Source organism: Pezoporus wallicus, unplaced genomic scaffold (genome assembly GCF_028554395.1).
Source record: "Pezoporus wallicus isolate ANWC-B61680 ecotype Strahan unplaced genomic scaffold, APGP_CSIRO_Pwel_v1 contig_5261, whole genome shotgun sequence".
Lineage (NCBI taxonomy): Eukaryota > Metazoa > Chordata > Aves > Psittaciformes > Psittacidae > Pezoporus > Pezoporus wallicus.
In genome coordinates this window covers 1,111,813-1,133,127 of record NW_026642423.1, presented here as the reverse complement: position 1 = coordinate 1,133,127, position 21,315 = coordinate 1,111,813, and the positions used below count along the sequence as shown (strand labels likewise).

Below are 21,315 nucleotides of genomic sequence, written 5' to 3'. Positions count from 1 at the left end.
AGAGCCTGGTTCCTCTCGAGCCCTGTGGAACACACTCACAGTGCTCCTGGGCTCACTGGCAGCATGTAGGATCTGCCCTGCACACCAGCTCAGGGAGCAAGCACAGCTCCTCACTGCATGCTGCCAGCACAGAGCAGCTCAGCAGGACAAGGACACACACAGCAAGAACTACTTTTACTGGAAGAGATTTGCATCTACAAAAGAGTGAAAACAGGTGTAAAATCCACAGTAAAAAGGAGCAAAATGAACTGGGCTGGTCAGCAAGACAAGGTGCCTTCCCCCCACCCCAAGGAGTGGTCAGGCACTGTTTGCTTACAGCCACTGAGAGCCGAGGTTTGGGATGGGGCCACACAGCACCCCAGTTTCAAAACACCCAACACAAGTAGGATAAGGAAGATCAGCCTTAACTGCATCCCACTACCTCCAAGCTCAGCAGGGCACAGCCACATCACAGTCCCCTCTTGATGTGACCCTTGCAGCTCACAAGAAGTGGCCTGGCAGACCCCAGGGGCAATTGCTGCTATGGCTAGCCTGCTCGGGCCACTCACTCCCTCCTCCTTCAACCTCCTCTCCCCCAACCCAGGCATCCTACCTCCTCCTGGGGCACCCTGCCTCCTAGGGTCACTGCCCCAGCCCCTCCACCCAGCACACACAGCCCCAGCATCCTACATCCCACACGCCACCTCTGCCCAGCACCAAGGGCCAAGCACTGGCTCTAGAAAGAGGTACAATAACCTCCCTTGCTCTAGCACCCCAGTCCAAGGGCACCCATTTCTAACCCCCAACTAATAGGTTCCCACCCTAGCACCCCAACAGCAAACCAACTCTGCTCCAACATGTCCCAGCAGCCCCCAAAGTGAAGGACACCTCTGCCCTGGGAGGAGAACACAAATGCTGGTTTGGAATTAACACAGGGGCCTTCAGTCCCATGCAGTCCCAGGGATCAGGGGTCCCAAAGTGCAAGGAAGTGAGCTGTGCCACACTAGGAGGGAACGGGAAAGGGGCTGCTGGCCAGTGCTTCTAGCTGGGAAAAATGAAGCTCTTGATTCTACTGAGATCCATGGCAGTGTGCAAGGAGCACTGCCTCAGCCCCAGGGGGTCCAGCCAGTCCTTGCGGCTGGGGGCTGCACCCCACGTGGGGCCTGCACTGGCTGAGCAGGTGTGGCAATGGAGCGCTGGGGGAACTGGGAGCATGGCAAGTCTGAAGGGGCCAGGTTGGCCTGGGGCTGCAGCAGAAGTGGTACGGTTCAATCTCTCACAGGCAGTGGGTACTCTCTGGAAGGGGCCTTGCAGGAGGCTCCTGTGTTGGGCTAGATCAGGTGCCTTTGGGTAGGACAGAGCCGTCATCACGCTGCCCCACAGGTAGAGTGCAGTCGCTGTGACCCCCCCTCGACGCGGCTCCTCGGCTGTCTTGTTCTCCCCTGGGCAGTGGGTGCTGCTAGCTGGAGAGATGTCAGGCAACTCTGGCTGGGGCTGGTCAGGGGCTTGCTGGGCATCCAGCTGGCAGCTGCTCTCCTCGGGAAAGAGCGCAGGCCGGGGGGCTGCAGGGCCGATGCTCCTCACGCATATGGACCGGTGCACCATGGTGACAGAGGCAAACACAGCAGCAAATCCAGTCAGGTACACCACGCCCAGGAGGCAGGCCAGCTGCAGAGAAGCCAATGGTTAGACCAGACCCTCCAGCAGCACCCATAGCCCCCTGTGACCCAGCAGCTGGGAAGGCAAACAGCACCACCAGTACTGGATGCTGGTAACAGCAAGGGGCTCACAGCCTGTTCAAAGTAGGGCCTAAATACCACAAACCACAGCACTCCAGCTAAAATCCTAACAGTTCATGTTTAAATCCCCAGTCAGCACCTAGTTCTCACTATGACCTTGCACCATGACTTGTGGAGCTGCAGTCCAGCACAGAACACGGGCTAACCCAGCACCAGGCTCCAGTGCCTCAAGCAGCACAGCTGCAAATCAGAATCTTCTGGCTTCTGACAGCTTCCCTTTTCAACAGGGAATAAACCAAGCTGCTGCTCCCATTGTGAAAGAGGGTTCTGCTCTGAACCCATGGGTCCCATGTTCTTGCAAGTAGCTGCTGTTTCATGTTTTTACCTTCACCACTTGCTGGTAGAACTGGCCCAGCACGTGCTGCCACATGGACTGCTCCATGAGGACACACAGATCCGTGTATGTGAACCAGCCACGCCATATGCCCTGCTTTTCTGCCACACTGCAGGAAATAAAGAAAAAGGGAATGGTGGATGTGGCACAGACCTTCACCAGCAAAGAAGCTTCAGGCCAGGCAGGCTTGGAGAAAACCCTGCTCAGGGTCTGCAGAAGGGAGCTGCAGAGCCTAGCAAAGGCTCACAGATACCCCAACCTCTTATTTCACTGCAGCAAGGCCAGCTCTGAGCAGGGGCAGAGCCAGGGCTGCAAGGTATATGAAAGACTCACCTTCACCCCCCTACACCTACCGTCCTTCCAGCCAGCTCAGCACTTCAAACAGCTCCCGGGGATCTGTGTAGAGACTCCAGTCCTGTGGGGGTAGCAGAGAATGGTCAGGGCAGTCAGGACAGGCCATCCAGCACCCAGTCACATTCTATTCCTTCAAGAGAGTACACTGCCAGCTGCAGTGAGAGCCCACTTACAATGGCACTCAGGAAGTTCATCTCCAGTGTGTTCATGGTCTGGACATCCACCTTCCCTGCAGCTCCCCACTCATCGTTGAACACCTCCTCCTCCTCACCCTCATCATACAGGTACTTACTGGCAACCATCTAAAAGCACAAAGGATAGGATCTTAGTCCCTCCTGTACTCTTCCAGGCCTCCCTTCAACCCAGTTACCCCCCAGCCCACACCACTCACCATGGAGATCAGAAAGAGGTCTGAAGATGAGATCTGCTGAAGGTATTCGGGGTTCCGGTGCCGGAGTCTCTCAATGTAAACCAGTGCCAGCATCATGGAGCAGGGAGAGATGCAAGCTTCCCTGTGCCACAGGGCAAGAAACAACCCAAAGGTTATCCATGTGCTACAAACATCCCAGCCGCCATAGCACAACTTGGCTCCTCCCTCCCCATGTAGGTAGTAGAGAGGTTTAGTAAATATACAGCTAGATACATCCCAGCCTTGCCACCTTCATGCTGGCTGTCCTGAGCTGCAGCATAGGATGGGGATGCAGGGTGGAAAACAAAAAGCCCTGGCTCCTCTTCCCAGGCACAGGAAGCTCCAAACTGAGCAGCCCTGCCTGCAGCCAGTTGTGCTACAAGGGCTTGGTTGCCCAGAGCAGACACGGGGCTCAGACCTGGCTACCCAGTGAGCTACAGATCCAGCCAGTACACACTCCCAGTAACAAGAACACACCCCAGAGAGCAGGAGCAACCTGAAGCAGGCCTGGCTGTGTCAGGAAGCCACTGTGCCTGCTGTCCTTGCCACCTGCCCCCAGCTTCTCTGACACTCATCAGGCTTAAGTACAAGTCAATGCTGGCCCAGGGGGACCAGAACTCCCAGTTCTGACATGGGACAGGAAGGGACAGGTTTTGCTTCTTACCGAGATACATGAGACACGTATTTCTTCTGGAGTCTGCGGATAGGGCTGGGAGCCACTTTCTGCAGCAACTCCACAGCAATATCTAGGTCAGAAAATGAAACAGAAGGGTTTTAGACCCATATGACACAGCTCACTCACACCCTTCCCCTTCACCTCACATGCCTGTTGAGTCTTGGGGTTTGCTCTGCCCCTCAAGTTTAAATTCAACTATGAAGGTAGGATAGGCCTCATCAGAAGGCAGGGATGACAGAGGAGCAAAAAAATGGGCAGCAGAGCCACACCAAAGCAGGAAGAGGATGTGAGTGTCCAAAACCCAGCAGCAGTGCCAGATCAGTATGACTGTGTCATGGGGAGATAGCAGCAGTCAGTGCAGAGGCTATCACCCTCCCCTCACCCCACAGGATGTCAGGCAGTCTTTTCAGAGGCTTTCTAGGTCCTGATCTAGGACATCTTCCCAGTCCTTTGATCCCTGTCAACCAGCACCCTCCTCCTCCAGAGCTCGTAAGCATGATCCAGCTTCTCCCACACCACAACTCCCCTCAAGATGATGACGGACAACATACCAATGTGAGCAGGAGCCTGAAGGTACTGAACAGGGTATGGAAGCACCAATACAGTGGAACTGCAGCTCATCTCAGCCTTCTGCCATGCTCACAGGTGTGCCTCAGCATTCAAGCACTTGAAAAGGCCAGAGACTGATGGACGCTGGCAGATCACTTCAGCAGCTCCAGTCTCATTTCTCAACACAATAGGACCAGCTGGGAGCATCCCAAACAACACTAGTCTGGTGCTTGGCAAAAAGTATTTGACAGGCAACTCCAGCTCCATTTTGCTGCCAAGCCCTTGTCTGACAGTCAAGAAGAAAGCTTGTCTCAGCAGCCCTGCGCTTCCAGCTCCCAGGGGAAGCATCATCATACCTCTTCTCTCCCTATCCCTCCTTTCCACATCTTTTCAGTAATTAAGAGAATGGGTGCAGTCCCACTGGAATTATTTGTCCAACAGCAACCATCAAGCTCAAAACCCATGCTACTATAAGAGACCTCTCCAGGCAATTAAAAGTACACCACTACTAAGATCCACAGTCAGGCTGACACATCTCCCAGCCACCTGCACTGCTGATGCTCTCTCTGCCCTACTCAGCCACCCTTGTGCCACTGCACCAGCCACCAGAGAGGCAGCAGCAATGCTCCAACTGACAGAAAGTACATGAGCCCCCCCCAGACTATAACCTAATGTAAAACCCAGTTCTTCAGCACACATATCCAACCCATGACAGCATGTCCTGCCCTAGAGGGAACACAGAGCAGAGCAGCTGATGAATGTCCCCAGTCTCACAGCCACAGCACACCAAGGGTGGTTATGGTTCGTTCTTTCCAGAAGGAACAAATTCACTTCTCAATGTCCCTCCTCAGCAAGCCCTATACTACCTCCTGTGACCATACCCAGTGCCAAAGACCGTTTCCAGTTCCTTCTGCTACTCTGGACTCTCCCTACAATCACCTCTATCTTGTTTGAAGCAGTGCCATAAACTCACCATATAGCAGTGGCACAGCTGTACAGGGATAGATGTCATCACCCTAGGCTCTGTTTTCTGACAGTGGCTGATAGCAGATGGCAAAGGAAAGCTGTAAGAGCAGATAAGCCTGCAGAGATACTCTCAGTGAGTCACACTTGCCCCAGCTGACAGAGGGAGGCATTTCCTGGGTGCAAGGTAGTCTTTATAGTTAATAGCTCTCAACAGTCTTCCATGAATGCGCCCTTTGAACTCCCAACACCAGTTCCTGTGGAACAGTCCCAGCTTACACCTGGGTGTGACACCAGCGCCAAGGATAAGCCACTCGCCTCCCTTGCACTACCTGTGTCTGAACTCGTGACTCCCAGCAGCACCCAGGCACCTGCCCTGCCCCGCCACCACACAGCCAGCAGCCCGCTGCTCACCAAGGTACATCACACGCAGCCCCTTGGTGACTTCAGACTGCTTCGCCAGCATGAAGCTAATGGGAACACTAACAGGACCACACTGTGAAGGCCATCTACCAAACCACTGCTTGCCTTTGACCACTCCTCTCCAGAATCACCTGCACCAGCTCCTCAACCCAACCACATCATTCTGCTCCCTCAAACATTGCTGAATCAACAGGGGGAAAAAAAAAAAACAACAAACAAACAGGAAAGAAGGGCATGATCCAGACAAACACAGAGCAGAATGTGTCACCTTGGTGCTCACAACTAGAAGTTAAATGCACTCTGCAGAGTACAAAAAGTTGTCCAAAACACTTCTCATCAGGGACAGGGACACAGCCCTCACTGCCAAGGAATTCATAAACAACCTAAAGGCCTCTACCCTCTGCTCATCCGCCAGGTGCCAAAAACGCAGGAGTGGGCCAGACAGGGCAATAAAACAGGCAGCAGGAGCCATGAGGCTCTGGCAGTCTTCCCACTGTGCTGCACAGAGAGGCTGGGCAGGGGTGGGATTTGGCACTGGGAGGGAGCGGGTGACTTGTTGGTCTCAGCCCCTGGGAAACTTCCAATCCCCTTGACTCAGCATTCCCATATGGGGGCACTCAGCAACCCACCTGCCACAGGGCTGGAGAGATTATCCAGACTGCAGTCTTTATCCCAGCCATAATACAGCCGCTTCCGCACTCTCTCGCTCAGCTGCTGGTGCCTGGGCAGGAACTACGGGCAGAGAAGGGTTATGTGAAAAAGTCCCTGACCACTCCCCACGCCCGGCTATGGGCTCCAGGATACAACGGGTCGGCAGGGCCCCGGGCACTCATCCAGAACACGGGGTGAGCGGTCACAGGGGGCTCTTCAGGGCCCGAGATTAAAGCCCTAGTTTAAGGTGCTCCGGGAACACCCCCGGAGGTGCAGGGCTGGGCGGCGGGGTGGGGGGCGTGCCGGGGACACCGCGCAACACCGGGGAGGGACTCACCGTGAACTCCTGGAACCCGCTCAGGGAGAAGGTGCCCTCGTCGTCCAGCAGCAGCGCGTCCAGCTCCATCCCGCCCGACCCTGGGGCAGGGGCGGTGCCGGGTCCGCTGCGACGCCGCACCCAGTGACCGGAACGGAGGCCGCGGAAGCGCCGCCGGGCCGAGCTCTGCCCCCGGTTCCTGTTCCGGTGCAGGAGCCACCTCCCCGGAGGCGCGCGCTGCTGGTCCCTCCCCTAGCGCGGGATGGACTGCGCATGCGTGCGGCGCCAGCGGCCGCCGGTCCCTCGCAGGCGGTTCCGCCCGCCTGGGCCGGTGCTGCGCTCGCCGCCGTTCCCCCGCCGGTGACAGCGTCTCCTTCCCTGTTCCCCGCAGCCATGGCGAGCGGCCGGGCCGAGGAGGCAGCGGCTGCGGCGGCGGCCGAGGAAGAGGAGGAAGAGGCGGCCGCGGCGGCGGCGGCGCGGCTGGCGGCGACGCTGCGGCAGCGGCTGCGGGGCTGGGAGGCGGCGCTGGTGGCGGCGCAGCGGCTGCTGGTGTGGGAGAGGCCGCTGCACAGCCTGGTCACTGCCACCGCGCTCAGCGGGGCCCTCTGGTGAGCTGGGGCGGGGTAGGCCGCGGGGGTCCGGGCCGGCAGAGAGGGCTGCTCCACCGAGGCCGCGCAGGCCGCTCTCGGGTGCCGCCGGTGAGCCGCCGGGGTCGGTAGCGATCCCCTCCGGGGTCTGCAGCAGAGCTGAGGGTAGCTGTACCCCGCAACGCCGTGGGATGTGCACAGCCCCGAGCAGCCGTGCTGTTTTCCGGACAAACATAAACAGGCCCTTCCCTGGGGGGGTACAGTGCCAAGAGCTCGGGCAGGATTTGTCCCGCACTAGTAGAATGAAGCCGGCCCGGCTGGAGGCTCGCCCGGGCGTGTCGCTGCTTAATTTTTGCATCCGTGCGCTATTAGCTCTCTTCACGCCTGTTGCCATGGTCAGTGAGCACCGTGGCCCCCGCAGCAGCAGGCTGCGTGTGCCGGTTCGCTTAAGCCGTTCTCGTTAATCTCCTTCTGGAGAGTGCTGGTTTTTCACATGAAGGCCAAGGCTGCTTGATTTGGGCACGAGCAGATTCCCCTTGCCCTGCCTTCTCCCCTGCCTCTCGGGTAGGGCAGCAGCACGAGGAGCTGGGAGCGTGAGTGGCAGAACCCAGCTGTAGATGGGAATGGAAAGCATCTTGTTTGTTCATATAAACAGTGGGTCAGTTTAGTGGTGAAAATGCTCTCAGCCGGCAGCTTTCCCAGCAGAAAAGGTCACAGCTGGCCAGGAAAAGAGTTAAACGTTGGTTGCAGATGGAATAGGAAGGGGCAGTCAGAAAAGGGGAAAGTATGCGACCAGTCAGCCTTTGAAGTCGCTCTGAAGAGGCTGCTGACGTTCGACTCCCTCACCCATATGATTATCAGAGGCATACGTGGTAGCTGAGTGCTTAAATGCTTTTGGACTACTGGAAAGGTCTGAAAGCAGAGCTTTGAAGTTAGTGGAAAGCAGAGAGGTGCATGCCATGAGATGGCAGAGCTGGTAGACAATGGTGGTTAAGGGACTGTGTGTAAAAAGGTTGACAAGAACAAAGAGTGCCCAGAATATGGGACAGCAGAAAGATATCTAAATATCACAGAGGGGGACGAATTCTCTATGATCCCATAGAGGATTCAGCCAGCATCCTTCAACTACAGACCATAAATGAGGTGGAATAGGAGGAAATTCTTCCAGAGCTGACATGTTAAGCTACAGAATTGTCCTGTGTTCTCACAGGACAAAAAAGTTGTTGTGTAGGTCATTATAGGTCCTGTAAGCCCATGGAAAGCGTGCAACATGCTATCTGTGCTGCCCAGTGAGGCAGATCTCACTTCCAAGCACTCTACTTTTGGCTGTGGCTTGATGGGAAGCACAGACCTTCCCTGCACTGCGCAGTGAGATCTTTCTGACTGATCATTGTTTGGTACATTTGAGATTAGTTATTGGCAAATACTGAAGAGGAGCAAGGTAAAAATAGCAGCTCTTCCTTTCTGCAAAGGAGTGCTTATTAAAGGGGTGAGGGTGAATGCATTTCCCTGGCATTTGTTTCTGGAGAGACTTAAAAACAGCTCTCCTGAGCTGGAGGGAAGTGCTGATGCTCTTGTGTGGAGGAAAGAAGGAAAGCAGACAGTCGCAGCTGGTGCAGGCAGCACCCTGGGACCTTTGCTGTCAAATCTGCATGGAGTGGGGAGATAAACTCTTTGATGACGGGGTTGTTCAACTACATGTGTGTAGTATTATGTGAGCTCGCATTTGGCTTGAGCCAGTGTGTTAATGAGGGAGGTGAAGGGTTTTATGATAGAGCCAAGTGAGCAACTAAACCGTTTAAGTGTCAGGGAGAGGTTTGTGATAAAAGAATGGGCATCTATAAGCAGGTGCAGAATGTGTTTTGGCGCTACCTGCGGGTAATGCTTGAACTTGTGAAGACAAATAGGACAAAAGTTTTTGGTGAACAGGCTGATTTTTTTCAACTGGGGTTCTGCTGGGGCAATCTGTATTTACATTATCTAGAACCTCCACCTGGAGGTTTTGGAAGGACTTGTATGAGTGAGGGAGCATTAGCCTTGTTTTACAGCTGGAGGAGGAGAGCACTGGGACATGGCAGGTAGTCAGCTGTCAGGTGGTGGGCAAAGGCAACGTTTGAGAACACGCTGTGGGTGTCTGTGGAGTACAGTGCTGCTGCAGTGGCCGGTAGCAGCTGAATGATTCTGTTCTGCTGTACTCTGAGCTGTAGCTGTTTGCTCATCAAGATCAGTAATTTGCTGCCTTTTTCCTGCCTAACAGTTTCTCATCTGATTTCTAGGTTGTTTTCCTCCACCTCCCTGAGACCCCTCTTTCTCCTCAGCATGTCCCTTCTTGGCATCCTCTTGCTGGAGAGGTGGAAGCCCAGGTTCCTGTTTGATTTCTCAGGTATGTGATGATTAGCACTGTAGCTAATGACAGCAGTTATAGTGTGAACCTGCTACCGGGCTATGGCCACAGTCGGTTCTTTCCTGACTCTCTCATAGGTCATGTAAGCCCTGTTCCTACTGTAACCGCAGGCTTTGGTACTGGTGCTGCCTCTTGCCTATTTGTGTCAGAGTATTAGGATGTATCCCAATTAGGATGTATCCTAATACTGTGGGCATGAGGAGAATTGCGCCTTGTGCTGAGGAGTTCTGGGAGTGGCTCATTTTGAGAGTGACTAAGGGGGCCCAGCTAGCTTGTCAGGGAAGCTGGTAACAGGGATGATGCAGTGATTCTGGTGCGTCCTTTCTCTCCTGCAAATGTCTTGTTGAAAAGATCATTCCAGGTCTGAGCATATATGGCCAGCTGAGGTAGGGGAAGGAAATGGGGCACATTGAAGTGGATTGTTTTTAAGTGTAGCATGGGCTTATGCCCTGGAAGAGGCAGAGCAGATGAGAGCCACTTCTTGCAGCAGGTAGCAGCGTGGATGATGAGGTCTGACAGCAGGGACAGTTAGTGTATTGTACCTGTGCTGAACAGCTAATCAGTAAGTCTGATCACTTGGCTTATCTTTCCCCCTTACTGAAGGGTTTCTGCCAACATTAGGCACAAAAGCAACCAGAGGAATTGCCTCATAACAATGATAGGCATGGATTGGCTGCTGTCTGCTTTGAGTGCCTCCTTCATTGGAGTTTATTAAATGACTGGACCCAGACCTGCCTGCTGTATCTACTGCTGCTGTTCAAAGGCAGCTTGGGGCCTTCCATCCCTGCCCCCTGCTCTAGGGAGGGTTTCTGAATGAAAGCCCCTCTATATGTGTGTTTGTAACATGCCCTTTATTTGACCTAAAAAGGTACTGACTTAAAGGGTGCTTTCACAGAAGTCCTGATAAGGTTAGATATGTTTCAGCTGTAGTCTTGAAACTGTTTACTTTGTGTGGTTCAGGTAACTAGGCAGCTAAACTGGACTGACCAATTTAATTTCCTGCTTATTTGCCTTGTTTTTTCAAGGGAATAGTTTAAAGTCACCCAAAACATCTCACTTGAAACATGTCCAGAAATGCAAAAGCCTGGTGTCTGTTACAGAATGGTGTTATTGAGGTGGGGGTATAATTGCTCCAGCAAGTACCAGGCCTGTAAAAGTTGTGTTACCACAGAAGAAACAGGAAATCCATACAGCAGTCAATTTATAGGATGCAGGGCAGTGAGGAATAAAAAAGAAAGCCAAACAAAACATCACACCAGGGGTTAGGCTCATCCTGTGTCATTAGCTCTGCAAGAAGTCAGTGCCTATCCTACTGAGCTGCCCCTCAGTGGTGTTCCACATATTTCACTCCTTCCTGCTTTTCTGCTGCTGACAGCAAAGAACAGGGACGCCTTTCTGATGTGCCTGGTTAGGTCAGAGCTCTGACTTTGACATGGTCCACTGAATCGTGTTTCCTCAGCCTTCATAAGGAAGGAGTGCTGGTGCTTTGTGCTCTTGAGGGGCCTCCTCTTGAATTGGCACTACTGAATACTTAGGGGTTCTTGTGTGGCTCTCGCTTCCCACTGAAGCAGAGCTGCAGCTTTGTGGCTTTCCTCCCCAGTGCTTCCTGTAAGGCTTTCCTGGAGCTTTTGGAAGTAGGTCAGTACCACACCTTCAAGAGTCTGCACGTATACACACAAACCTCAGCTTGTGGCAGTTCTGTATGTCTTGGGTGACTGTTTATAATATCACTTCTGAAGGAATGCTAAAACCTCAGCATGTATTTTGGAGTTACACACTGTGATCAGGGACACACTAACAGCAGTGTGGTGCACAACATTTTATGTCCTGTCAGAAGGAACTGCATATTTTCATCTCCCACACAGGGTATTTTTTCCATATGTAACCACCTCTATGTGGGGTTCCACTTAAGTATTGTTTAAGGACTTCTGGAAGCAGCTGCACTTTCTCCTGAAATGGGTATCAAGTAGGGCTGTTCTTTGTAGTGTTGTTGTTTGGCAGCTGTTTGTTGGTCAGTGTAGGAGAGGGCAGTGTGGAAGAGCTCTGGCAAAGGCTGCATTGCAATTGAGTGCTAGTACTCCTTAAAAAGGGCCCCTGTTTTCTAGCTACAGTTTACACACAAATGAAGAATGCTTCTTGGGGAAGCGTTGAAAACCTGTAAGAGCCAAGGAACCCATCAGCAGTAATTTGTCAGTACCAACATGAAACCTAAACTCTTGTGCGGCTGACTGGTCTCCCAGAAGAGTCTGGTGTACTCAAGTGGTTTGTATTAATCCACAGTCCTGTGTGAAATGCCAACAGTGTGATTTCAGCTGGTTATTGATGATCTGAGGCCAGCTGTGGGTGTCCTGCTTGCTGGCTTAGTTGAACCAATGCTAGAAAATACTGCAGCACAGGTTGTAGTTAATCCTTAACTAAGTGAATATGTCCTGTCAGAAATGATCTAGGTGTTTTGTGGTTGGGCTTTTACTCCAACTGGTGTAAGACTCCAGTGCGTTGGGATGGCCAGTGGGCAGATTACTACAGGAAGCAAGATACTGTTGATTTTAAAGACAGGTTGTGTTTTGCCAATTGAAATCACGTGAACACTCTGCAGCTGCTGAGATGTTCTGCAGCTCCCCAAAGTGTCTCTGAAACCTTCAGAAGCAACTGAGGAGAATGGTTTCACTCCCTCTGCTGGCATATTTTGGGTGGCTTGGATTACTGCAGCCAGTTCAAGAGGAGTGGGGCTCCTGGGCCATCCTGCTTACCGTGGTGCCAGGAACATCTGTCCAGCAGAATGCCCCAGCATCTCATCTGTAGCTTGTACAACCAGTATAGCCAGCCAGCACAGATGGGCTGGTGCCAGTGTAATTTATTTGGTGATTTAATGCAGGTAGTAGATGAGGCTTTGAGGTATGGCTGGATTTCTGTGTGCTGCCATTAAGCAGCTTTAGATTCCTGAGCACAGTAACAAAACACAGCAATGGCAGTTACATGAGAGAAGCAACAAGCCTGGGTGGGAGGGGGGAGGAGGGGAAGGGAGGGAGGGAGGGGGAGCTGTATCCATAACATTTGTTTCACAGCTGGAGCTCCCTTTGGGAGCAGCGCGGCAGCCACTGTGCAGAGCACTGGTTTGGGTGAGAGGAGCGAGTGGGCAGCCCAGTCTGAGAGCAGTTGACTCCTCCTGTCAGGCCCAATTACTGGAAATCTGGGTCATGCTCTCAAAGAATCGCCTCCTCCCCTGGGCGATGGCTCCTGCTTCACTGCACTGCGTGAACTGGCTGGTGCAGTGCCTGCAGTGCTAGGAAGGGTCTGGCACACTTGGCCCAACATCCTATGTCTTGGAGAACAGCGGTGGCAAGGCTGCCAGAATCAGATACTGTCTTCTGCGGCTTCAGCTGGAGTCTGAGGTCTCGCTGGGTGTTGACAGTGACAGATGTTCACCTTTTCTGTGTGTTTCCCTGGTGAAGTTGTTGCAGCTCTTGGGCTTTGCGTCTGGCTGATGGCTCCAGAGAGGATTCAAACCCCCTTTTGTTCATATTGCATTTTTCAGTCCATTTCTAACAATTAGCCTGGACTTTGAACATAAACTATTCCTTTATTTTAGGCCTATTTATGTGTTGACATGCAGTGTGGGGGCTAGAGTCCCACTGATTTTTAGAACCTCTTGGACCAAGTCCGCTCTTGGCCAGACAGCATCAAAGATGTATCTGTCCCTACCAGCTTTAGGACAGTAGGCTGACTAGTAGAAGAGGGTAGACCTTGAGGGGCCTTCGCATTATGACCAGGGTCTTGTTAAACACAGGAGACTTATAAAGACTGTATAGCTGGAAGAGCTTTGGTTTTGCCCTGTACATCCTCAGACACTAGTCAGCTAGCCAGGACACCCAAATCCCATGGGCAGCCAGGCTCATGCATTCCAGTTGTCATGGAAATATTTGGTAGTTTTTTCTCTACGTATCTAAAGGCAGAACATAATCATATGTGACCTCTGCCACTGAAAAACTGCTCCTCCCTTCAGTACTGCATAAAGTAAGTAGCTGATCATTGATCGTCACTGAGTTGGAGCAGAGAGGAATGGGAGAACTTTTCTCTTGCTTTTATCCAAACTGGACCTTAGGAGTGTAGTTATATTTGTGTCTGGCACAAAGGGCTGTCAGGAGACTAAAAGACCCCTAAAATTAGATAGTTAGGCACAAGACTGCTATTTGTTACTTAATTCCCCTGGAAATAGAGACAGCAGAGAAATTTCTGGCATTTGTACACAGCACCCTGCCAGAGATTGTGCTCTGGGCCAGTCAGTGGGAAGTGCAGCTTGGATCTGCTAGTGCCATATTGAGCTCAGAGGTGGGAGCTGAGGCTTTTCCCAGCTCAGAAACCATGTTGGCAGCCCTCTGTGAATAACAAGGCCTAAGCAGCTACCCTGGGGATGGCACTGCCCAGGCGCATGGGACACCAGAACAAGTTGTGCCACCCCTGCAGTGGAGAGCCAACATGCTAGCAGCAGGGTGCACCTTGGGTAGAGTGTCTTACCACATGTTTCTCGGCACAGGTTGCAGGGTGTGCCAGGGCATCCCAAGACCAGTGTTCTGGCTGCTCCAAGGCCCCAGGCATGCTCCACTGAAGTCTGCACACCTCAGACTCCAAGCCAGTGATTTCTGCTCGCATAAGAACACAAAGAAGGTCCCCAGGGTGCATCCGTCACTGAGGATGATGCATCTCCAGCTCTGCTCTGTTCAAGTGATAAAAATGTTAGGTTGTATTTTTAACTTGCCTGACTAATCTGCTCTGTTCTCTCTACAGCACAGCCATCAGAGGAGCCAGGAGGGGAGAGGTAAGCTCACTGATGTGTTCCTTGGTAAGAGAGTGAAGAAGCCTTAATTCAGTGTGATCTCACCTGTCCTTTTTGCTGTTGTTGATAAATTGCGTGGCTCCTGCTGTGAAACATTTGCAGCAGTTTCTTGTGCACTGGGAGATGCTTATCAGCTCAGGAGCCACAGTGTGAGACTCTGGAGAAAGCTAGTGTTCTTCCAGTAGCAATTAAACTCAAGTACTTCTGATGTTGGGAACTCTCAGGTTTCTTCCCTGGATTTGTTCTGAACTATTTTAAGAATTCTCCAGAGAGAAGGAAGCTCCCGAGGCTGACTTTTGCAGTCCATATGTGCTGTCTGTGGTGGTGCAGCTTGCATCCCATCCTCGACCATAGTTACAGGTCTGAGCACCGTGCTCTGGCTAGCTTAGACTTAGTGCCAGAGGAGGCCATGTAACTAGTTCCATCTCCAGCAGTTCTGTGGCTTTGAGTAAACTGCTTGTATCATGAGACTGTGGCATGGGGATGCTGTGGCACGGGGATGCTGTGGCACGGTGGCTGCTGCTGCTTGCTTGGCTCAGGTGTCTCTTGGCTCTCTTCCTATTAAAAGAAAAAACTATCTCCATGTGTCTTCTATAGTTCAGTTGAAGATGCAGTCAGTATTGTTGAGCCTTTGTTAGGGATCTCTGCTTCCCAGTGCAGCTCTTCCCTCCCCTCAACAAAACAGACCGTGTTCAAAGATTGTCTTCTTGCTCTTGTCTGTCTCTAGTGAGGGGGTGACTTCAGGGGCACAACCTCACCTGCTCAGTGTCCCTGAGCTGTGCCACTGTCTGGCAGAGAGCTGGGTCACCTTCAGGCTGTACCTGCAGGAACTGCTACAGTACAAGAGGCAAAATCCTGCCAAGGTAAGCTGGAGATACCTACTCTTCTGTGCAGGGGCTTTTCTCTCCATTACTAGTGGCCTAGGACATGGAAATATGTAAAATCAATATTCTACAATTGCTGTCCCTGCTTAACATTTGCTGTTCATTGCTTTCAGACTATATGCCATGGGAAGCTTAAAATATGAGTAATTGGCTTCCAGTATTTGTAAGCTGGAGCTGAATTTAACCCCTTCTGTGAATGGCTAGCTGTATTTCTTTTATTTGTTAGTGTGCAGAGGAAGCCATTAGATTGGGAGTGGGGAGAAAAAAGGCAAGGCTACAGCCTCTGCAACTTCCACAGGCTCCATTCTTAAGCTGGTCCTCCCTGTTTTGCTATCCAGGATTGTAGCTAGCCAAGTCCAAATGCAGCGGTGTTTCTGAGTGCATGGAAACTTGTCATTAACCGTGTTCTGATGGCTGTGACGTGTGTTGTGTGGAAAGGGTTTATAGACAGGAGTTGCCTCAATGCCACAAAAAAAATAGGACAGGACAGACAACTGGGATTGTATCAGGCTTGCTGGGGACTAGTGTGCCAAAAGGAGTGGGTTTCTGTTATTGTCGATTACTCCTCCTCTCTTAAAACACCGTACCAACTACAGCGAGTAAGAGACCAGTTCAGAGATGCCCATAAAGCATGAATTCATTGGGAGCAAAGCCCTTAGAGGGCTTTTGTAGAACTTTTCCATTGTGAATGAAACTTCATTGCTGGATTTAGTCGATACTGAACCCATGCCCTGCCTTGCGGGGTGTTGTCGCTTCTCTTCCTGCCAAGGAGAATGCAGGATAAGCCATCAGGGCTGCACTACTATTACTCTTCCACTTCTTCCAGAGGAGGAAGGCCCTGGTCTGGTGGAAGCACAGGTTCTGCTAATGCTTTTGCCAGCTGGTTTATGGCGTGGCAGTGCAGAGTATCTCATGACTGTAACAGCTTCCTGGCTCTGTCAGGATAGTACAGGCTTCTCTTAAAATGCTGAGCTCTGCAGGAGAGATGTACTCTAAAACAGCAATTTGCAGTATCCCATCCTAGCCTCAAGGAACATAATTTATTTGATAAATAGTTGTCCAATAAAGTTTTGATTTGTTTTATTGGGGTGTTCGGTTACCTTGGTCTTCCTGTGCTTTAATCTCTAATGCTTACATCTTAACCCAGCTGAGCTGAGTTGTGATTGTCAGCATCTGAATGTACTCAGTGCAAAGCTGGTGTTCTGACTTCTGTTAGGAGCATCCCTTATTTTGCTCTAACTGGGTTTCCTGCACTGGTTGCATAGATATATCTCTGCCTCTTGTCACTTCTGTTTGTTCCTCTCTCTTTCTTCAGTTCTGCATGAGTGCCTGTTCAGGCTGCCTGATTCTGGCTGTAGTTGGACACTATGTTCCAGGCATAATGATCTCCTACATCATTTGTGAGTATAAGCAGCTCTCTTGTCTGACTTAAGCTTAAACATGACCTTAACTGTGCTGTTGATACGCTGGTAGAAGCATATTTGTGGGGAGTTTGAGGGAATCTCTGGTAGATGATTAATCAGTACAGGCAATGTGCTCCAGGAGTCTCTTTTAGTGCGTGAATGCAGTACAAGTGCAGAGTCAGGAGAGGGAGCCGTTGCTAAAACCTGCTTTCCTCTTCTACCCACGACTGCGGCCCTGCTGGTGAGGCTCCAAGGAAGCAGAGCTGCAGTCTCTCAGTTCCTGGAGTGGGCAAATCCATACCGAGAGAGTTAAAGAAGCTGCATGTTTAGTAAATAAGACCTTTTTCACTGCACCGTGAGTCCCTGCTAACCCTTTTCAGGGCGTTTGCTGCTAGTGCACCTGTGTATGAGCTCTGTGCTGCTATCCTTATAAAAGTTTTGGTGATTTTTAGTTTTAATAACCTCATTTCAGGCCCCCTATTGCATGTTGGGGCTGGGATGCAGTGGCTGAAGAGGGCTTATGCTTCATCTTAACGTAAATCTGTATCCTAACAGAGATCTGTTAGGGAAACCTGGTTTATCAAGCCGTTTTGGAATGAGTAAGAATAACCATGGGTGAGGATTTTAGGCAGAGTCAGATAGGAAAGCAAATGGCATTCAACTGCGCTTCCCCTGATGCAGACTTTCTTGCTGGTGCCCTGTGAAGGGCTGGGTTGTGCTTGCTCTGTTTCACACTCCCTGCATCCTGTGTCCCCAGTGCTCAGCATTCTGCTCTGGCCTCTGGTAGTCTACCACGAGCTGATTCAGAGGATGTACACGCGTTTGGAGCCTGTCCTGATGAAACTGGACTACAGTATGAAGGCTGAGACGCTGCACCACAAGCATGAGAAGAAGAGTAAGGACCTACCTTCACCCTAACTTTTTCTGGTGCTGTACTCCCAGGGTGGAGCCCTAGCAAAGGGTCGAGGGGAAAGCACATATACCAACACTGTGGTGAACGGCTGCAGCAGAGGAGGGGAGGGCAGACAGAAACTTGAGGGTAATGGGGAGATCAGCTGGGCAGGTGATCCTGGGAAGAGCAAATGACAGCAACAGATTGCAGTTGTCTCTGGGAACCTTGGGCTATTGGGAAACATGAGGTTTCACAGGGTAGTAGAAATAGTGGGAAAGTGATGTATGAAAGTATAAAGTTCCAGTCTCATGTAAAGCCTTTCTTCTCTTTCTCATAGAGCGACAAGGGAAGAATGAGCCTGCAGCAGGTGATGAGCCAACAGCAGAGACGGAGAGTGAGAGTGAGGCAGAGCTGTCGGGTTTCTCCCCAGTGGTAAGAGCACAAAGAGCTGAGCGGGAACCAGTTGCTCCTGTTTGGTCTATAACATCTTGAGAGGCAAGGGATGGTGTGAGTACAGCTGTGTTGCTAACAAACTGCAGACCAGCTAGTCACTTGTTTGCAGAATCCCAAGGGGGGCAGGGTATTTGATGAAGGCTGTTGTCTCCAGTCTGGGTATTGAAAATGCAGTGCTATGGGGCTGGTGATGCAGTAGCAGGACAGGTTGAGCTGTCCTCCAGCCTTTGGCTGACCTGCAGAACTGCTTTGATGGTTATGCTTCATGCTCAGAAAATGAAAGTGTCCCCAAAAGAAATCCAACTCTTCTGGTTGTACAGAGGCTCCTTGCCGCTGGAAAAGGGAGATGAGCAGCACTAGTGTCTCTTACACAGTTCCCTGCTTTGTCAGACTCGGTGTGACCTTTCTGTATATGTGCACCACAGAAATGGACCCAGTGTCTTCATTTACAGGAGCTCTGGGCATGTAGCTGGGCTGTGAAGTGGGAATCTTCAGCTTCCAAAGGAATGCTGCCTCCTTTCAATGCTCTTTTCCCTGCCCTTGAACCACTGCTACCTGTGGAAGCCTTCATTGGGCCCAGCCTGAGTCATGCAGAAGAGGAGGGGTGTTCTACTCCTTGGTGCTCCCAGGAGAGGAAGAAGGATCAAAGCCTTCTGAGACTCCTACGGGCTGATCCCATCTTGTGCTGGCTCTTTCAGGTTCTTCACAGAAAGCAGGCAAAGCTTCAGGCAGTGAATTATTGCAAGGAAGCCATTCAGCTGAGGCTGTCCTTCCCTGCAGTTCAATGAGCACTTTGCCCAACCCACTCCTGCTTTCATACTGTCCCTCTGCAGCAAGCTTTCCCTCCAACAAAGACTTCTGCCTGGAAGCTCTGGTTTGTGTGGAGGTGCCTCTAGGCAGCACTAGCAGTTGGACACCTTCTGCTTCATTCATGCAGGTGGATGTAAAGAAGACTGCCCTGGCGCTGTCAATCACAGATTCTGAGCTCTCTGATGAGGAGGCTTCCATCCTGGAGAGTGGGGGCTTTTCTGTCTCAAGGGCTACCACCCCACAGCTGACGGATGTTTCTGAAGGTACGTGATGGGACACATTGCTGCCTGTCTTACCTTGGGTGGTTTTGCCCAGAGCAAGTGGCTCTCTGGATGAGAGGACAGGGAGAGAACCCAGCTATTTGCAGGGAAATGTTGAAAGGAGGCAGCAGTAATAGCAATGCAGCATGCTCTGGCTTTGTGGCTGATCACGAGCTGGTCCTGAGTGGACATCTGCTTTGGATTATTGCCCTGCAAGGCAGTGCTGTCTTGTGACTCCAGGAAGCGAGCAAAGCATCCACAAAGACCCCAGAAATAATTGTGTGGTACATACGTAGGTGTAGTACAGCTATATACGATGCTGTGTGAAACAGGTTGGACACCCCACCCTGTCAGACTTACGAACTCAGAGAATGACTAGTTAGTGATGAGGAATGTGAAGGTAATGCTTTGGATGTGGTCACTTGAGTGCCTGGGGAGGAACAGGCAGGTGACATTCTGTGAGCACTATTTCCCTGAGCCTGTGGTTTTTCGTGGAGGTGTCTAGATGCAGAGAGCATGAGCTGGAGAAGGAAGTCCTCTCTGAGCACAGAGCACGTGGAACAGGATGAGAAAAGGGACACTCCATGTGAGTCGTGCCACTGGGAGAAGGGAATAACTGCAGCCTCCTTCCTGCTGTGCTCCCAGAACTGGGAGGATGCCCAAAAGTGAGCCCTCATGTATCAGCTGAGGGGAAGTGGTGGGAGGTGTCAGTGCCCTGGGTTGAGGTGAAGGGACCTGCACCTTAATGCTGGTGCCTTTCAGACCTGGACCAGCAGAGCCTGCACAGTGAGCCAGAGGAGTCGTTTTCCAAGGACCTGGCAGAGTTTCCCTCCGTGGAAGAATATCATTCCAGAGACCTGGGACCACAGAGCGATGAAGATGCATTTGGTGTGCCTCTGGGCCCCGAGCTTGCCCACGCTGCCCGTGAGCTGGACTCAGCAGAGAAGGAGGCCGTGGACTCTGGTCTCTCCATTCTTCACCTCACGTCTCCTCTCCATTTTGTAAATACACACTTCAATGGGAGCGGGCAAGCGGCGGGAGACAGCGTGGCACCGAAGCCTGCCCCTGCCCCTGGCCTGGGCATCTGCATCAACACGCTGAGCGAGGAGATCGTCACCACTGCCATCACCACTGCAGTGCAGAACACCCTCTCCGCCCTGCTGCGGTCCTCTGAGGCCAGCGAGGGGCCCTCCCTCTCAGAGTTCCTCCCCACCGAGCCTGAAGAGAAACTGAGCTTCCAGGCACAGCTGTCAGAGAGCGAAGTGGTGGAGACAGAGACAGCAGCTTCACCAGAAGACGAGGAGGAAGCAGATGACTTTGAGCTACTGGATCAGGGGGAGCTGGAGCAAATGGATGCGGAGCTGGGGCTCGGGGAGGAGCAGGATGCACTAGAGTCTCCTGCTGCTCCGGCTTCCCTCTCTCCCACACCTGCTGAGCTGCCAAAGCACGGAGAGGAGGAGGAGGCAGTGATGACAGCAGCATCTATGTCTTAGGTCTTCACGCGCCCCTTTTTCTTCTGTCGTCACTGGAAAGAAGGAAAAACTCACACGGTGAACGTGCAGCCGGTTTTTTAGATGTTTGTGTTGACTGGGATGGAAACGCGTCAGTGTTAATGTGCTGTGTCTGGAATAACGAATCCTTTCCATCCTTCTAGAGCCCGGCCTTCGCTGGCTGAGGGGAGATGCCCCTGCCCTGCGGCTGGGGAGGAGCCGGCTCCTAGAAGCCTTACGCCACAATCAGAACACCAACCCCAGCAAATGCTTCCTAGTAATGGTGCAGTATTTTGGTCTGTCTTCTGTTTGTCTTTCGTTTTGCACGCAGAGTACCAAGCTAGCTGTAGCTGCTGCTAATACCCACATCCCCAGTAGGACATATGCAATCTTATTTTATTGGGTTTTTAAATGGCTACAAGTGTAAATAATTTTAATTTTCATTGGTTTTGTTCAGGGGGGACGGATGGGGTGCACCACCAGACATGTGTCTTGAGGGCTTGCAGAGGGAAAAGGGTCGTTGGAGGGGAGGGCAGCAGCAAGAGACTAAAGCAGATGGGTGCTGGCAGCAAAGAGGCCCCTTCTGCAGACTGTTAGTGCCGCTCATGTCACTGCTGGAACGGAGTGTTGGGGGATACCTGTTTATTTCCCCTGTCAGATTTGAGTTCTGCTACTGGGTGGCTGTGGAGGTTTTTGCAATCAATGAAATTCTCTCCTGGCCCTGTTCAGTACTCCAGTTTCTTCCTGCCGTGGCCCCTCTCGCCGTCTGCAGCGCTGACCTTACGGCCGCCCTTTCTGTGCTCGGGCGTCATAACATGGCACCTGAAGACTTGGCAGCGGGGTGA

General features: G+C 51.9%; 2 protein-coding genes across 3 annotated transcripts; one reads left to right on the top strand and one right to left on the bottom strand.

Annotated features, from left to right (window-relative positions):
• Positions 1–157: 157 nt before the first annotated feature.
• Positions 158–6,563, bottom strand: CNPPD1 (cyclin Pas1/PHO80 domain containing 1). The gene is made up of 8 exons (XM_057430016.1): positions 6,475–6,563; positions 6,116–6,218; positions 3,540–3,621; positions 2,858–2,978; positions 2,640–2,768; positions 2,466–2,527; positions 2,104–2,221; positions 158–1,647 (listed from the first exon to the last, which is right to left on the bottom strand). The coding sequence occupies exons 1-8, from the start codon at positions 6,541–6,543 to the stop codon at positions 1,021–1,023; spliced, it is 1,311 nt and encodes a 436-aa protein (XP_057285999.1). The 5' UTR covers positions 6,544–6,563; the 3' UTR covers positions 158–1,020.
• A 268-nt stretch (positions 6,564–6,831) lies between these two features.
• On the top strand, positions 6,832–21,201 carry RETREG2 (reticulophagy regulator family member 2). 2 transcript variants are annotated; one of them, XR_008975020.1, is made up of 10 exons: positions 6,832–7,061; positions 9,317–9,423; positions 14,230–14,260; positions 15,006–15,141; positions 16,478–16,562; positions 17,323–17,460; positions 17,795–17,889; positions 18,848–18,983; positions 19,743–20,530; positions 20,635–21,201. XR_008975020.1 is itself a non-coding variant. In XM_057430011.1 (9 exons), the coding sequence occupies exons 1-9, from the start codon at positions 6,847–6,849 to the stop codon at positions 20,471–20,473; spliced, it is 1,674 nt and encodes a 557-aa protein (XP_057285994.1). In that variant the 5' UTR covers positions 6,832–6,846; the 3' UTR covers positions 20,474–21,201. The 2 variants fall into 2 exon arrangements, 1 of the variants encoding a protein (XP_057285994.1); XM_057430011.1 differs by having other exon boundaries at positions 19,743–21,201.
• The last annotated feature ends 114 nt before the right edge of the window (positions 21,202–21,315 follow it).

Bases quoted from the DNA above. Each gene is read 5' to 3' on its own strand.
- CNPPD1 (XM_057430016.1), bottom strand. From the start codon at position 6,543: ATGGAGCTGGACGCGCTGCTGCTGGACGACGAGGGCACCTTCTCCCTG. The intron at 2,979-3,539 runs GTAAGAAGCAAA...CCTGTGGCACAG, and splicing joins TACGTGTCTCATGTATCTCG to GGAAGCTTGCATCTCTCCCT. The intron at 1,648-2,103 runs GTAAAAACATGA...GCTTCTCTGCAG, and splicing joins TCTACCAGCAAGTGGTGAAG to CTGGCCTGCCTCCTGGGCGT.
- RETREG2 (XM_057430011.1), top strand. From the start codon at position 6,847: ATGGCGAGCGGCCGGGCCGAGGAGGCAGCGGCTGCGGCGGCGGCCGAG. The intron at 7,062-9,316 runs GTGAGCTGGGGC...TCTGATTTCTAG, and splicing joins GCGCTCAGCGGGGCCCTCTG to GTTGTTTTCCTCCACCTCCC. The intron at 17,461-17,794 runs GTAAGGACCTAC...TCTTTCTCATAG, and splicing joins CCACAAGCATGAGAAGAAGA to AGCGACAAGGGAAGAATGAG.